At 37.6% G+C, this 18,212-nt stretch overlaps 1 protein-coding gene across 1 annotated transcript in view; it reads right to left on the bottom strand.

Moving 5' to 3' along the window:
* The window catches only part of itga10 (integrin, alpha 10), a 34,228-nt gene that overhangs the window by 11,411 nt on the left and 4,605 nt on the right, over nt 1-18,212 (bottom strand). Inside the window, exons 3-9 of the mRNA XM_083554197.1 lie at nt 12,321-12,435; nt 10,810-10,919; nt 10,613-10,701; nt 7,786-7,900; nt 7,506-7,633; nt 5,495-5,643; nt 2,769-2,919 (exon numbers count right to left, since the gene is read on the bottom strand). Of these exons, the coding sequence (XP_083410323.1) occupies nt 2,769-2,919; nt 5,495-5,643; nt 7,506-7,633; nt 7,786-7,900; nt 10,613-10,701; nt 10,810-10,919; nt 12,321-12,435 (857 nt within the window). The remainder of the gene's footprint in view (nt 1-2,768; nt 2,920-5,494; nt 5,644-7,505; nt 7,634-7,785; nt 7,901-10,612; nt 10,702-10,809; nt 10,920-12,320; nt 12,436-18,212) is intronic.

Below are 18,212 nucleotides of genomic sequence, written 5' to 3'. Positions count from 1 at the left end.
TAGGTGACAAATTACAAAATAACCAAAAAAAATTGAAGGTCTAATACAAAACACTAAAACAGCTTGTTGTCAAATGTGCCATTTACAAGTCCTTTAATATGTTCTAGAGGAATCATCACCATTCTCCTCTTCATAGTCTTAATTATGGTGTGTGTGAGAAAGTGCTGTCTAACACATCTGTCCAAAATTTTCAATAAGTGTTCAGTTGGGATATGGTGAGTGTGAAGCAGATACTCTAGTGTGTGATTTATATAATTTAAATTTTCTTTAAATAATTTGATGCCCTGCTTATTGGGGGTGGCCATCCTAGAAAAACAACTCTTATTGGGATACAAATGTTTAATTATGGCATAAATTATGGCCAGTATTGATTAAAAGCATGGCCATAAAATACCTCCTACAGTAGTGAATATTGGGATGGAGTATGCTCAGTGGAGATAATATGAAAAAGTGGCCAATGCTGTACCAAGGCAGCATAGATGCAGAGATGTTATTGCACTGAGAATACAATTGATACCAATATAAAAAAAATATTAAAGTAAATTCAGAATAATAACTCCAATTCCATACATGCTTTGCAGCCTACAAACATCTCTAACACTGACTTCACTTTCCAGAACACACATTGCCTCATTCTGGCAGTTTAGCCCAAAACAGAGCACAGATTGCATATAAAATTGGTAAAGGTAAAGCTGTGGGAGGGTACTGGAATAATCATACTTGGAGGTAGAATGCAGCAAATGTGCCCAGTGTGAAAACCATTTGAGCCTCTGTACTTCTGATTAGGGACAGCTGTTGAAAATCACACACACTCGCACATGCTTAAAAAAGGTATTGCTCAGTTTTCTGTGCTTCTGACATCACAAAGTCCATTTTCTCTGACACAGCCTTGTTGTTTTGACCTGTATCATTGTCCTTTTTCTGTATTTTGCCTAGCCCAGGTCATCCTGTTTGCTGATCACCAGACCTAGCCTGTTTGTCCTGGTTGCATGGACAATTACTAAAGCTGTTTCTCTTGCACATCTGTCTCAGTCTCTATAACATGACAGTCAGAAGAATGAGTATATTTTACCTTTAAGTTAATTACCTTTAAGTTAATTAAGTTAATTACTTGTCTTTACTTCTCAATTTGTCCTCAGTACCTAAACTTGACCTATCACCTTTAATCACGCAATTCCCTCCACAAAACATCCCTTCCTTCAATCCTCATGCTTTGGGAGGGAGGGTCTTTCCATAATTTGCTTCTTCTTAATGTTGTGGTTTTGGTGTAATACTAGGGAGCTACTGCAACCATGGATCCACCCACTGGGCTTGTGCATGGGTGGTGAAGTCTAAAATCTTTAGTGCTATTTCTGAACTCTGTTTTCATCCATGTCTGATGAAAAATCCAGTGGTTACAATTGTTTAAAGCATGGCTTGGATCTCTCCTTTATGGTAGATCCGAGTAAAAAACAATTGGAAAGCAAAGTGCAGCTGAATCTCGTAAACTGCCAGTTGTAGTCAGTTTTGTGGACAGTTCGACTTTCAAACAAAAATGTATATCTGGATCTATATATATGCTTTTATTAGTCATGTGAAAATGTAAGTATGCCCTCTTCGAATTCATCAAAAGCAATCGTTACTCACATCAAGGAATTTGGGCTTACTCTTTTTTACAATGTTGATTCAGTTCATTGAGGTTTGCAAGCATTTGTTTATACGCAGCTTTCTTATGGTCCTGCAACAGCATTTCAATTAGGCTGAGGTCTAGACTTTGACTGAGCCATTGCAATACCTTGAGCCTTTTCTTTTTTGCCCATTCTGTTGTAGATTGTCTGGTGTGCATGGGACCATTATCCTGTTTCAAGAGTCAATTTCAGGCAAGTTTTAGCTGTTGGACACATGGCCTCACATTTGGCTCTAGAATAATTTTGGTATACAGTACAGAGGAGTTCATGGTCAACTCGATGGCAGCAAGTTATTCCTGTTCTATTTCTTCAAAACAAGTCTAATCATCACCCCTCCAACACTGTGCTTGATAGTTGGTATGAGGTGTGTTTGGTTTTCACCAAACATGGCACTGTGGACAAACATCAACTTTTCTAATTGTATGGCCATGAACTTCATATTTTAAGATTCTAACAAAGGCCTGCAGACTCTGAGATGTAACTTTTGGGTTTTTTGCAATTTCTCTAAGCATTGCACGGCCTGACCTCGAGGTGAATTTGCCAGGACATACAGTCTTCAGAACATTGGTAACCTTCTGGAATGTTTTTCATTGTGAATAATGTATAATGTATAATGGCCTTATAACCCTTTTCAGATTGATGGACAGCAACAATAACTTTTTTAAGATCATTGTTGATGTCTTTCCTTCTTGTCATTGTGTTAACACAAGGCTGAAAGCTAGAGACTAGCAAACTGCAAAAACCTTTATAGAGGTGGTCAGGCTTGTTGATTATCAGTAAATCAAGAGCAATGGATTAGCAGCACCTGGCTGCTTAAACGTAAATCTTAAACAGTAAGGGTATACTTAGATTTTCACACATGAATTTTCAACAACTTTGGCTTTATTTTTGCAAAATAAATAATCACAAGGTGTAAAATGACATGTACTCTTGCTCATCTGAGGTTGTATTTACCTAATTTTAAGACCTGCTAATGACCAGATAATTTGTATTGTGTCCGAATACAGAAAATCATAGCATTCAAAACTTTCCATTTTCAAATAATGCATATGTACAAGATCAGACTGGTGTTGTGAGTGTAAATATGTAAAGGGCACTCACAGCAATAGCGTATCTGGTTATATTGCGTTTTTCACACTCAACCAGAGTATCAGGAAGTTCATCGCCATCATGTGACTCTCCATCTGTCACCACAATCATCACCTTTGTGGCTCCATCTCTGGCTCCTCTTTCGGCACTGAATGCCTCTGTGCTGTAGATTTGAGGACATATTGACAAATAAAGCATTACAATACCTTTTGTTTGCTTTTATTTCAAAAGTCAAATGAGAATGAAAGACAAGTAATGATATGTTAACAAATACCTAAAACAAATACTGTCTCTTCAGTATGTCAATATTAATCTTTTTCTCTTTTTTGAAATACTTTTAACCTCCATAGCCATTTTGGCAAAATGGTAAAGCCATCACAGATACAGTACATGCACATTTCATCCTGTTCGTGTGACCTTGGACAATATCTTAAAGCGGAAAGTGCATGGCGACCTCAGTGTTAGTCAGCTCAGTGATTTTCAGGAGGCTGTCCAGATCTAGGCTATATATATCACATGGTCTCTCCGCAAGAGACGCCAAGTTTGAAAACACCCAGCAGCCTACCATCTAATTACATACAGAGAAAGAGAGAGCAAAAGAGACAGAGGATGCAAAGAGAGCTAGATCACAGGGTGGAGAACAGAATAGGACCGAATAAAATAGAATACAATAAACGAGAGGGGGCAATTAGAAATGCTGGGAGAAGTGGTGATAAAAGGGGAAACTTTTTGTTAAATTGTTATTAAAACATCACACAACTTTCAAGAGGGTGTATAGAAAACCAAACTCATATCACAGACACCGCATGCGAATAACATGCTCATGACATCAGATCTGTGGAAAAGAGGCATACTGATGTGGTTTTCAGAAACACGCATAGGCGTGTATTCAGTATAAACATCGACTCACAACACAAAGAGCAGGGAGGGATGGAAGAAGGGAAGTTCTTATGTTAATTAGTTTATGAAGAATATTTACAAAGAATATTGACAAAAAAAATGGCACAAATGCATATTGTTATTTGTATTAGATGCCTGGAGTTTTTAATAAGCTTGTCAAATGAGATTGTGAAAGTGAGAGAAAGTAAAAAAAAAAGTGTTAACTGGTTCTATTTAAAGCAAATACATGACTTTAAAGAGTACTCCATCTGTTGAAATGTGGTTTTTACTCATGCTGCTTTCACTTTGCAGTATGTTTGAGTTAATTAGTGTGCTTGACATTTAATAGCTATTAGAATGGATCTACATGTGAAATATGGTTAAGCATTGTGAGAAAGTATATCAGTGTATGTATTCATTCAAAATTGTGTTCATGTTTGCACAGCTGCAGAGGCTAAAGCAAGGTCCACAGTGTAGTAACCACACCTGCAGCTATGCTGACCTAGCATCCTATTACCCTCTGGGTCTCCCTCAACAACAGAAAATGCGTATATTATTATAACCTGATGGCCCCACTCATACAAATACTTCATCATTAGAGAAAAAAAAGCCCCATCAAGTAACATTTTGAAAATGTTAACATAATTGGGTTTGTATGATTTTATAAATGTTTCCTCAAATAAATTGTTGTCTAATGATCTTACAATAACATGAAATACATTAATTATACAGGACATACTGTATATTATGTTTAAAAGATAATACTTCAGCTATTAGTTAGCTATTACATTATATAAATCATAATGCAGGAAATTATTGAATATATTACTGCAGCAGTTTTTTTTTCCCTGAGAGAAATACACTGGCTGTAATATAAAGTAAAGTAATATGTACTAAACAAAAAAAAACACACCAAAGAAACGACAGAGCTGTGTTAAATGTATAGCTATCCATAATTCTGGTGTATGCAATGCGTGTAACAATCTTAAAGATGACCTTCCCAATTATCCATCACTAGAAAACTTGTAAGTGTGTGTACCTCTAGCCCTAAGCTTTTGTACCCTTTGTCAAAATCTGGGAAGAAGAGCTATGAAAACACTCTTGGATAAAGCAGGGTTGGTAATGGCAACAATTTCACTGGCTCTGCATTTGGAAAAAAAAAGCACACAAAATGTAGAAAACCACAGCGTTGCTAGTATTAAGAACATAAAAAAAAAAAAATTGACTGAAGTCTTGCCCAAATTGTGTGCATTACACTGAATTCAGTGCAACATTAAATGCCTTTTATAGCCTGATCTAATTAGCATGGCTGACAGCAAGTCTGCAGTTAAATGACATGGCTCTGTGGGTCCAAAGATATAGTGGTTTTATGAAATCACTATCTGGATTACAGCGGAAATTGCACAGTAATAGCTCTTTTCATTAGAAATTTACAGATTATTGTAAATTTGTCATGCATTCTGGTGATTTGGTGGAGTTCAAATTAATACGTTTTTACTTTCTGGTCGAGCATCTGTTAAAATAAAGAGGGAAAAGAATGACAGATATTGATAAAAAAAAAAATAAAAAGACATAAGAAAAGTAAAGAAGAATAATCTTGACTGAAGTCTTTGCATGTTTGTGCATGTCCCTGGGGTAACTATAGTGTTACAACTCTTGGAATGTGTTCTTTTGAGGTACTGAATTAATGACAAAAGTACTATTGAGTGCGCCAGTTCCATATGCACACACAAAAACCTGACTCTGGTTAGAAAAATAATCTGACACATTTCATAATGAAAGAGAAACAAGAATTTAAATATTGTAATAATGACTGAAAGATCCTATGAATGATAAGAGAGGATGATTGGTATCTTTACCAGGCCATCTTTATCGCCTCTGCGGTGCGAGTCTCTCGCCCTTCCTGTCGATTAATGTTTTTGGCAGCTTCCACCACGTCCTCTGTAGACTGATAGTCCTTAAGAGACCACTCATGAACTACAATCTCTCCATACTGCAGTATGCCCACCTGAGATAAAAAACATACACACACACAAACATTTCAGCCAGTTACAATGCAGTATGTACAGGTCAGAGTGACTAAACAGCTACTTCTTACTCCACCATACCAAACCAAACACCTAAAGAATTCACTCTGGCGCCAGGAGAAGAAAAGCCCCATGAACAGAAGTATTTTCATTTAGTCCTGGTTGCTCTCACACAGACTGCTGCTTTTAAAAATGCACGCACATGGCTTGGTTACTACTGCCCTTCCTCAAGGCCCATGGCATGCTGACAAGGACACATAACCACTGTTTGGTTTCACCCTGTCTGTCACACATGTACACAACAAACACAAATGCCCACACACATCCATAAGATCCAACTTTTGCCCCCTTCTCATTTTCCACAACAAAAACCACAGCTCTTGTCTATTCATTTTAAAATGATCATTTATCTCCCAGAGTTTGGCAGAACGGTTTCACTCTTTTGTTCTTTGTTGATGGGCTTGTGGATGTACTACATGTGCACGTGCACGCGCACGCGCACGCTCACACGCACACGCACACGCAAACACACACACACACACACACACACACACACACACACACACACACACACACACACACACACACACACACACACAGACATTTCTAATACTCCTGACTTCAGCAGTATATGGTGAAAAAGAAGGAGATGAGTGATATAAACCTAAACTAACTTTAAAGAAACACTAACAGCTTTAAACTAACAGCTATTTAGTTAACCTATGTGTAGCTATTTTGGGCAGATAATGAATTATGCTTAAGCTCAGGAAGTCCAGTGGCTTGTAGCACCTCTCACTGCTATCCAGATAAGGGGGCATTATTTAAAGATGTGTGTAATGAGCAATAGTTTTTTTTTTTATTAATTATAAATTATCTTATTAAATAATTTATTTAAACTATAATAACCCTACTTCTATATTATTTCTTGTTTTGGGTAAATCCATGACATACACTGATCAGGCATGACATTATGACCACCTGCCTAATATTGTGTTGATCCCCCTTTTTTTGCTGCCAAAACAGTTCTGACCCATGGAGCATTAACAGTATTAACTTCTTCCACAATTTGGTCCACAGATAGCACGTGCATCAATCAGCCTTGGCTGCCCAGGACCCTGCAACCAGTTCACCACTGTTCCTTCCTTGGACCACTTTTGATAGATTCTGATCACTGCAGAATGGGAACACCGCATATCAACTTTGAGGACAAAATGTTCACTTGCTGCCTGTTATATCCCACCTACAAACAGTTGCCATGATGAAGAGATAATTAGTGTTATTTACTTCACCGATCATAATGTTATAATGTCATAATGTTATGCCTGTTTGGTGTACAATCTTAATTATTTCAATTTAAGTTCCAAGATGTCTCCACAAGTTCTCTCCACAAAAAGGGAAAAAGTAAAAATTTTTGCAAGCCACTGTATTACTTTATTTACCACTGAGTTTATTTAAATGCACCAGATAAAAATAGTAGATAGTAGTAGTCCACTAGATAAAATAAGTATTCACAGATGTACCATGTATTTATTCTGTACTATCGGTATAATAGCTATATTTATTATCTTCATAATACCTGTATCTAATCTGGGTCTTTTTGTTTAAACTATTGGATGTTACTTATTATTTTAATCAATAATATTTATCAATTAACATTTTTTGACAATGCCTATGCCTTTAGGGTGACTTTGGCAGACTTGAATGCACTGAATAATGTTTGTTAGATCAGTGAATGCACAAAATGTCTAAATGTTGTTATCTTAGCATCCAACTTTCCTTGTAGACCCATAAAACATAAAACAAGTTATATAATAGGTTAAAATCAATGTCAACCCACACATACCTGCATCTGCTCTGGGCTGATGTGGAACTTGCTGAGGATGTTCTTGAGAAAGTTCTGCACTTCAGACCAAGGATAGATACTGTTGGAACCATCGAGGACTATTACTATGTCCATATAGGTGGTACATCCTAGAACACAAGCAAACATCTATTATAACCAATAATAAATAGTCAAATCATTTGTTTTGCTGTTCTGGACTTAGCTGCAGCTTTGATTCTCTATAAGGTCAAATGTATTTTTTTATTTTAGCTTGTAACATTTAAATTGTGGCCGTTCTCACTTTGTGCTGTGGGGGCGATGGTCATTTTAGGTTCTAGGTCATTGTCGACAGACACGCAGATCCCTGTGCTGAAGAGAGATGTGCCACACTCCTGAGACCAAAGTGGGGCGCAGGCCTAAAAACACACACACACACACACAAACACACACACACACACACACACACACACACACACACACACACACACACACACACACACTCTACAGCTTGGCAATACATATATACGTGTTCTGTGTTGTCCTTTTCCCTGTTGTACTGAATTCCAATTCTATATCCTCACCTATTATTAACATAATGGTAGACGATGCTGTTTATCCTAAATGGTTGACACTGGTGCCACTTGTACCTCATTTGAGAAACCGTACAATAGACCCACATTACAATCTTGTATTAACTCTCTGGGTTCCTGTCCCCAGTCCCAAAACATTTTCTCACAGGGTTTCTAGCCCTGATGATCCTCCAATACTTTTTAACCATATATATGTTGTAATTCTATACTTGTCATTGAATGCATATTTGTATGGAGGATACCATTTAAATGTATGAGTTAAATTGCCTGCATGTTTGGGTTTATTTATGGCCAAGGCCAGTTTTCTGTAATACAGTCAGAGCTATTGCTGCTTTCCATTAAGACCAATGACGTGAACAGAAGAAAGCAAGGACAAGAAGATAAAGGAGAAATAGGTCACATGGAAAAAGGAATAATAAGTAATGAGGGAATAAAGGGGGGGGGGGAAAGACTATGGAGACAATTGTTGACAAATGTTGGTGTTGGTCATAAATGCTTTAGCAGAGCTGGAAACCGCACTCCAATGAAGCAATTAAATTGTTTGGAATTGAGAGAACGAAAGAAAATATAAAGAGAAAGCTATTTAAATTTTTAAAGCACACTATTTATTTGACACAAAAAAACCCCAAAGAGGTCCAAAGCAGGAGAAAGCAATATAGAGGTTAAAGATAGAGAGGGAAAAACATAAAGATGAAAGAATAAAAAGTGTGGTCTCTGGTCAGGGTGGGTTGGAGAGGGTAGCTGGGGGACAAGAAAACATCTTGCCCACTCACTCCCTTTTATTGTGAGTGCCACATATTTGAAAATAGTTAAGGGAGAAAGAATGAGACAAAGAGAGTTCAAGAAATAGAAAGAGGTACAGAAAGAGGTAGACAGAAATAGAGACAGAGAAAGAGCAAGAGGTGCCTTGGCTTTTGCAAGGCCTGTCATTACAAAGATCTAGAGCCGTATTCCAATCCAGTTATAGCCATGACCACCACAAGATCTATTCAATATATACACACACGCATGGACAAAGTGACACACAAGACCACAGAAAGAGTAATTTAAAGAGCACAAACCTGAAGCATACTCGAACTAGAGTATGATGTACAGTATTTTAAATATTAATTGATGTTTCAACAATATGCAGGGTCCCTTTACAAGGTGCTGCACTTTGGCATTCTGTCACTCGCTATCTTGCAAGCACACATTCAAACTCTTACTCACAACCCTTGGCAAACATTCCCCATCTTCCCCAAGTGAATTATTCATACACCATACAACTATTTCTTGGTTACACACATACAATAGCAGCAGCCAACAAGCAATTCCACCAGTCCTCAGTGGAACAGACGATTGAGATGGGGTTACTTAGTCCTGCACTACACAGAAGCCAGTGTTCGACTGAGCAGAGAGTGAAAGAACGGGAATGTGTAATTAGGTGTGCAAATTATATGTAAATACACCTTTTCTGTCTGTGGTTAGGCGAGGTTTCCGCTGTCCTAAGCTTGACTAACATCTGCCTCTGCCTGTTTCCTTGCCCAGCATGAGGGGTGTGGTGTTTTTACTTTTGGCTGAGTTAACTTGAAACAGGTCAGCATATATAAAAATATAACAATAGAAATCAGCACAATAACACAGAGGTTGCATTAAGTAGAGGAATTTCACCCCATTAACAGGTGCAGCAAATTTAGCAAATACTTTCTAGTTATTACTTCTCTGATGTCAAATTACACATGAACTCAAAGAAACTTATGAGCTCAAAAATTCTCACACATTTATCATTTATGTAAGCACCTTTTTCTGCTCCGGGACATGTCACTGGGTGTGACCTGAGATAACCTCTGGAAAGGGATGCTTTATTTTAGCCAACTACTTGCATATTTTTGGGGAGAAGATGCACAGAAGACTTTTCCTGCATTCTTCTACAGAAAGTTTGACCAAACTTAATTTAGTTGGATCTAATCCTCCCAAAATATTTGCTGAATATGCAAAAAAAGATTTTTGACTGCACCTACATCACCATCACATGAAGTCGGTAGAGCACTTCAAAGGAAATTAATAGCATCCTATGAAAGCAGGCATGTGTCATAAAGGTTGATTAGTAATACCACTGCAAGAACAAAACATTCCATTCCGTGCCATGAAGAACCGCAAAACCATGTCAATGTATTATAATGTTTCAGTACAAATATTTTCCAGCCTGTCACTTTAGAGCATCAAACTTTAGAATGGCATGGCTATATATATATATATATATATATATAATGCAATAAACACTAATACATACACATTTCTATTTGTGTGAAAATAAAGCAGACAAAATGAATAAATAATAAAAACAAATATCTAGCTTGGTGCAATGATAATAATGGCTGATTTTGTCTGATGTTGAATGCTAAGCATTGAGAGGGATAATTGGTCTTCAAATGGAGGATCACTAGGTGAGTATTTCTGCAAGTCATTTAACCACGTTTGGGTCTTTGACTAAGTCAGTTTTATGCATAGTAATCAGCATTAGTAAAATACATTTTCCCCAGTTGTATTCAGTCTTACCAGAAATCCGTTTTGATTATCCGGTGTAAGCGTCATGCCCAAGTGAGAGTTTTTCAGATTCCGTGACACATTCTGAAATGCATTGTCAGCTGTACACAGAAATTAAGGAAAACATTTGATATTGTGGGATTACTCTAGGCATTAATTTGTGTGAATTGTTTACATAAGAATACTGATTCTTTGGTCATTCTTCTTACCTAGATTCACTTTTGAGCAATTGGAATTCAGCTCCTCTCCTACTGTACATTTGTAAACATCCCCCTTTCTGTTTTTAGGTGGACCATCCCATGGAGCACCAACCAACATCCTGTGCCAAAAACAAATACATTGAATTCATATAAAGCTACTAAAACTTATGTTTATACAGCATATGCATTAAGTGTAGAACATATTCCAACTTAATTGGAATGGATTTTTGTAAACAAGTTTTATAATGCAGAAACTTTTTATATTTTGATTGCAACACATACAAAAGAGGAATATATTTCAGTTCAGAAAAACTTCTATATATTATAGGAAATGTCACATGTTTTCCATTTGAAAGGATTTTCCAGGCAACTACACAAACATGTTGTATGTTCCCTTACAGGTAGATACAGTCTGTCTTTCAGGGAAAACTTTATATATTCTCTTGCCAACTCTTTTCAACAAAACCAAAGTCATTTCAATTATACCATAGTGCTTTTGAATTGTCAAATGTTAGTGGTCAGAATGTGTTGATTAATCTTCTATAACACTATGGCTTTGAAAGAACCACCAGCTGTAATTGAAATGATAGATCTATACTGTATTAGAATATGTTTTTGTTTCCCATTTACAGGGACTTTTAGGCAAGCTGCAAGTGCAATAATAAACAGTCTATAAACAGTCCATTATCATTCCAAAGAAACCCCAGTCTGCTTGCCTCAGTGACTATTTTCCAGTAGCCCTGACCTCAGTTGTGATCAAGTGCACACAGCCCTGTGCCAGCTGGACACCAGGAAGTGAGGCAGTGTGCGTGGGCAGACATGTCTCACGCACCAACATTCTTAGCACTGAAATTTACCAGGGTTGTATCCTGAGCACCCTGCTGTACTTATTATTTGTTTGATTGTGTGGCCACATCCAGTTATATAACCATTATCACGTTTGCTGATGACACTGTTGTGGTAGGCCTGATACACGTTCTCAGTGTACTACTACCTACTTGAGATTTTAAGGGGGGCCCCAGTCACGAGAGTGTTCACATTACACAGGACTAGCCATTGTCCTGTCACATTAAAATTCAGGTAAAGAAAGACCATTGATGTCTTTAACACCTAAGATGTTTAAGGGACACAAATCTCCAGTTGGCATTTTTACACCTGCACCAACAAAAGAATCCTGATGGGTCTTAAACTTTTTTGTTTATGACCTACATTCCTGTTGATATATTTGTATTACCCCACATTTATTATACAGTAAATATTGGTATGTTTTACATATGTTCCATAAGTAATACTAATAAGAAAAATACACACTTTGGGTGGTAAAGATGCCAGGCTATATGACCCCATATACAAGGTGGGGTTACAGCTTATAGCAGTGGTCCCTAATCCCCGGGCCGCAGGGGGTGAAAATATTGTCATTAATCCGGTCCAAAGTTTTAGCTAGCCTAACTCTCCAATAGAATAAATGTATTTACCACAAAAGCTGAAACCATCCATTATAAATGACATTGATTACTTACGTCGGTTTCTCTCCCCCAGCTTTGTGCTGTAGCACAGAGAACCCAAACAGAGTGTCCTCTGCACCACTGAAGATGCGTGGCTGGCTCACGTCAATGTTAAAACATTGACAAACTCCTGAAGACATAAGACATAACAAAAAAGACATGAAAGAAGGGCAAATGCACGATTACTGTAAGAAGGAGAGAGAGTGAGAGACAGAAATGCTTGTCACCTTTAGTAAAAACTGAACATAATAGGTCCCTTTATGTTTAACAGACCTTCCTTTAATACATGTGAGAGAGAGAGAGAGAGAGAGAGAGAGAGAAAGAAAGAAAAGAAAGTTTTTCATACCACTAGCCAATGTACATTAAAAACAACTTAAACCAGCAAAACAAGTGGCAATGCGTAACATGTACCAAAATATTTTCCTGATTGCATTCTATCAAAAAATGTGGCTGCAAAAACAAAAGCTCATCCAATAGGGAGTTTAGAATACCACAGAGCTGTGTGTGTGGTGTGTTTTTAACCCATACACATGCCGGCAAGTCATTCCTTCTGGTCAGCGATCTGCTTTGGTTGGGTTTCATAGACTTGTTTATTTAGGGACAGACATGAAAAGGCAGATATTCAGAAAGACGGCAGGCAAAGGCCCAAACCCCATCAACCTCAAACATGATACTGCCGTAACTTCCCTCAAAGGGACTCTGTTTCCTCCGAGTTGTTTTTTTACTGATTGTTTGAGAGGGAGAAGGTGCTATTTAAAGAATCCTTTGTTTCCTTCTATATATGTATATAAAATTCTGTGCAATCCTTCATTATAATTTTTTTCTTTCCCTAGATTCAGGTCCACTAGATAGGATTGAGACTTTAGAGCTTAAAGATGAAACTGGATCCATTCTGCGATTTTTTGATTATATAAATATGATATTTCTTTGCTTCCTGGGAAGTGTGGTTTTTTTTTTTGGTCCATGCCTTCGAAGCTGTGTCATGATAACTGTAAACATTTATGCAGTGTGGTTTTGAATGATTCCAATAGCAGAGCAGATCTCTCACATAAGCTCTCACTACAGCCCACACATCTACAATCAATTACTTGCATTTCTAAGCCAATAACATCCTAATGACCACATTTTAACCTTTGTGTAATGGTCTCTACTCTCCTCTAAAGCCAGAACCAAAGCTCAGCACTAACCATGATCCTGAATGCTAATCAAATCAAATGTTTTTATTATTTTTATTTGTATAGCATATACAGTGGGTAAGGAAAGTATTTAGACCCCCTTAAATTTTTCACTCTTTGTTATATTGCAGCCATTTGCTAAAATCATTTAAGTTCATTCTTCTTCCTCATGAATGTACACACAGCTCCCCATATTGACAGAAAAACACAGAATTGTTGACATTGTTGCAGATTTATTAAAAAAGAATAACTGAAATATCACATGGTGCTAAGTATTCAGACCCTTTGCTGTGACACTCATATATTTAACTCAGGTGCTTTCCATTTCTTCTGATCATCCTTGAGATGGTTCTACACCTTCATTTGAGTCCAGCTGTGTTTGATTATACTGATTGGACTTGATTAGGAAAGCCACACACCTGTCTATATAAGACCTTCCAGATCACAATGCATGTCAGAGCAAATGAGAATCATGAGGTCAAAGGAACTGCCTGAAGAGCTCAGAGACAGAATTGTGGCAAGGCACAGATCTGGCCAAGGTTACAAAAAGATTTCTGCTGCACTTAAGGTTCCTAAAAGCACAGTGGCCTCCATAATCCTCAAATGGAAGACGTTTGGGACGACCAGAACCCTTCCTAGAGCTGGCCGTCCGGCCAAACTGAGCTATCGGGGGAGAAGAGCCTTGGTGAGAGAGGTAAAGAAGAACCCAAAGATCACTGTGGCTGAGCTCCAGAGATGCAGTCAGGAGATGGGAGAAAGTTGTAGAAAGTCAACCATCACTGCAGCCCTCCACCAGTCGGGGCGTTATGGTGAGTGGCCCGACAGAAGCCTCTCCTCAGTGTAAGACACATGAAAGCCCGCATGGAGTTTGCTAAACACCTGAAGGACTCCAAGATGGTGAGAAATAAGATTCTCTGGTCTGATGAGACCAAAATATAACTTTTTGGCCTTAATTCTAAGCGGTATGTGTGGAGAAAACCAGGCACTGCTCATCATCTGTCCAATACAGTCCCAACAGTGAAGCATGGTGGTTGCAGCATCATGCTGTGGGGGTGTTTTTCAGCTGCAGGGACAGGACGACTGGTTGTAATCGAGGGAAAGATGAATGCGGCCAAGTACAAGGATATCCTGGACAAAAACCTTCTCCAGAGTGCTCTGGACCTCAGACTGGGCCGAAGGTTTACCTTCCAACAAGACAATGACCCTAAGCACACAGCTAAAATAACGAAGGAGTGGCTTCACAACAACTCCGTGACTGTTCTTGAATGGCCCAGCCAGAGCCCTGACTTAAACCCAATTGAGCATCTCTGGAGAGACCTAAAAATGGCTGTCCACCAACGTTTACCATCCAACCTGACAGAACTGGAGAGGACCTGCAAGGAGGAATGGCAGAGGATCCCCAAATCCAGGTGTGAAAGACTTGTTGCATCTTTCCCAAAAAGTCTCCTGGCTGTATTAGATCAAAAGGGGGCTTCTACTAAATACTGAGCAAAGGGTCTGAATACTTAGGACCATGTGATATTTCAGTTTTTCTTTTTTAATAAATCTGCAACAATGTCAACAATTCTGTGTTTTTCTGTCAGTATGGGGAGCTGTGTGTACATTCATGAGGAAGAAGAATGAACCTAAATGATTTTAGCAAATGGCTGCAATATAACAAAGAGTGAAAAATTTAAGGGGGTCTGAATACTTTCCGTACCCACTGCATAACAATGGACATTGTCTCAAAGCATATAAACTTTTCAATACTGTTTTACCCCTCACCCCTAACTGCATGGTTTATTTTTCTGTTGCATATTTAATTATAGAGAATATGCACACACCATCCACTTGTGTATTTACACATTCAAACAGTTAGCTTATCAGCTAGACATCCGACAGTAATGTCTACAGTATATCAAACATCAGAATGATGCTTATATATTTCTAGCTTATATATTTCTAGCTTATATATTTCTAGCACAATTTTCTAGCTTATCAGCTAGACATCCAACAGTAGTGTCTACAGTATTCCTGTATTCTAATAGAAACTTATTCGCAATGTGCTAACATCATTTGTTTCGAAAATCATAATGCCTTTTGTATAGGTATAATATGCATGTAAGGGTAAAGGGTCACGTTCATAATTACTGGCAATGGTGTTAGTAATTATGACCGTGACCCTTATCCCTTACATGCATTTTTTTTTTTTAATTAAAAAAAAAAATGCTTATTTGGCTTAAATGTTGCAAATTGCAGTAGCAAATACACCAACTGCAGGCATGAAACATACACTACTATACATCCAGTACCTCTATAATAAATCTGTTTCAGTCAGTTTTTCTCTGACATAAACTTTCTTTTATTATTTTCTTCTCTCTGGCTTCCCTATGTACATCTCGATAGAGTTAAATGAGTAATAGATGTTCATAAGTGCATTATATAGAGATTAATAATCAATACCAAATTAGCTCAAATTTAGACACATTCCAAAGAGAGCACAATTTTCATGTTGCTGTTTAGTTATCACTCACTGCTATGTGTCAGTGGAGATATACCAGGACATAGGCTGATAAAGACATAAACATGACTCACTTATTACTTTCCCATCTTGACTAAATGCATTAGCTTTCCTTCGATGTCCTCCTTCTCACTGTCACACAAGTTTATTGCAACTAGTTTCCTTTCTAATTCACTTCAGAAGCTTTCTTTCACAGACCTGTCCTCATTGTTTTGTGGGTATTTTCTTGCTTATGATGATTTATTTTCATCCTACCAGTCCTCTTGAGAGGTGTGGGTTGAAAGAATGAATGAAGGGGGAGTGGAAGATTTCCCTGAACCAGCACCTGTGTTTTTCATCTAAATACAGCTTAACATAGCAAAACTTGTTCATCACAGACGAAATTCTGTTGAATCCATTAACAATACCATACTGTACACAACACACACATGCTAAAATCCACAAGAGCTGGAATTTAAGCATGTAAATCACTTGACACAGTACAGCAGCTATGAAAACTTTGATCAGCAACTGTCACGTGCAGATAATAAAATTTTCAGATGTGAATTTACAGTGGCAATTAAAGACATTAAGCATGAGGTGGTATGTAATTTCAACATTGCTGTTTACATACAGTATTACCTGTCTTTTTATTCTAGCGATTTATGACATCACTTTACAGTACTGTTAAAACCACCTAACTTATATTGTGTAGGTCCCCCTTGAGCGTACAAACAGCTCTGACAGTCAAGGGACAAACTCCCCAAAACATCGGAAGATGTGCTGTTGTATATGGTTCTTATTTGCCCACCACATCCCACAGATGGCGAGATCAGAATAAGTATGAACCATAAAGGCCTACTACCTTCATAGGTCTTGTGAAGTCGATGCCTTGATGAGTCAGAGCTGTTTTAGGGCATAGGGGAGACCTACAGAATGTTCGACAGGTGGTTGATTGTTACAACTGATGTGGCAATGAAAACGCAAGAACAACAAACGTAAAGAAACAGCTCAACACTGTAGTGAATCTACAGTGAATATGGTCCACCCAAGATAAAACAACAATGGGAAAGAAAGGTACAATGAAAAGGTGCAATGTAAAGGCTGATGGGACAACTTAATTTCAGAGTCATTCAGAACTCTCTATACCATCCCTAAAGTCTATCTCCCTAAAGAAATGGTAAGAAAACACCTTTAAGAGAAAAACCTTGTGTACAACTTTCTGAGTTAATGGAGCAGGGTATAGGCAGGTTCATTCAAGAATTAGAAATGAGGACAAACTGAGGGTCCTAAACTTCACTTAATTTGAGATGCATCACTGATGGAAGAAAAACATTATCATTAATGACTAAAGCATTCTTAAAATAAGACAGTCCACTGCCCCCACAGAGAATAACATGTAAATACAATGTTTACCAAAGAGTCATCAAAAACGAGACAGATGGCACAAAAGGTTACTAAGCACTGCATAAACCAAAAGGGGCAAACCACCATCAATCTACAATATTAATGATGAGGTTCTGGTGAGGCTCAGCAAAAATCATAAACTGTCAATATTTGGTCAAAGCTATATCTTTGGTAGGTATACTACTAATTATTTATTGAATTGGAAAGATATATTAAACTTGCAATTCTTGCCTAATTCATAATGAACTCCGACCTAATTATTTTGCTATTAGTTGTTTAATTATTTAAACAACCCATTATTTATTAGTAGTTTACAGTAGTGACTTTGGTATTAATGTTGCATTACTCACTTATTCCTGACTAGTCCCTGCACTGTTATTTAGCATTGAATTATTAGCCATTACTCTAAGCGGTTACACACTTTAAAGTTTTCAGAAAGTTACACTCAATTATCAAAATGTATTGACCATGCAATTGCCCTGCTGTGTAAAAGATATAAAGATATATAGAGATTTAAAACAATACAGCCTTGCCTAAACATCCACAGAAAAGCATGCTCGAGTAGCACTTTAATTAGAAGCATATGTTTCTCTGACATACATGGACCATTAAGTACCCTTAGACCTGCCATTATAACTTGAAGATAAACTTAATCTTGAGTCTTATGTCTCACTTTTGAGTTTTAACAAATATTCCTTCACAGGTTTCCAGACCAACCTGGCAATGTTACGCTAGATTTAAGGCCATTAAACCTGAAATAGGAAACAGAGACAGACAGAACTGATGTTAACACTTTTGAAAAACAAAGCCTCCACAGAAATAGCAAAGCATGCTGGCCACACTGGG

Source organism: Silurus aristotelis, assembly GCF_946808225.1.
Source record: "Silurus aristotelis genome assembly, chromosome: 1".
Lineage (NCBI taxonomy): Eukaryota > Metazoa > Chordata > Actinopteri > Siluriformes > Siluridae > Silurus > Silurus aristotelis.
The sequence above is the reverse complement of the archived record's forward strand: the minus strand, read 5'-3'. Positions and strand labels throughout refer to the sequence as shown.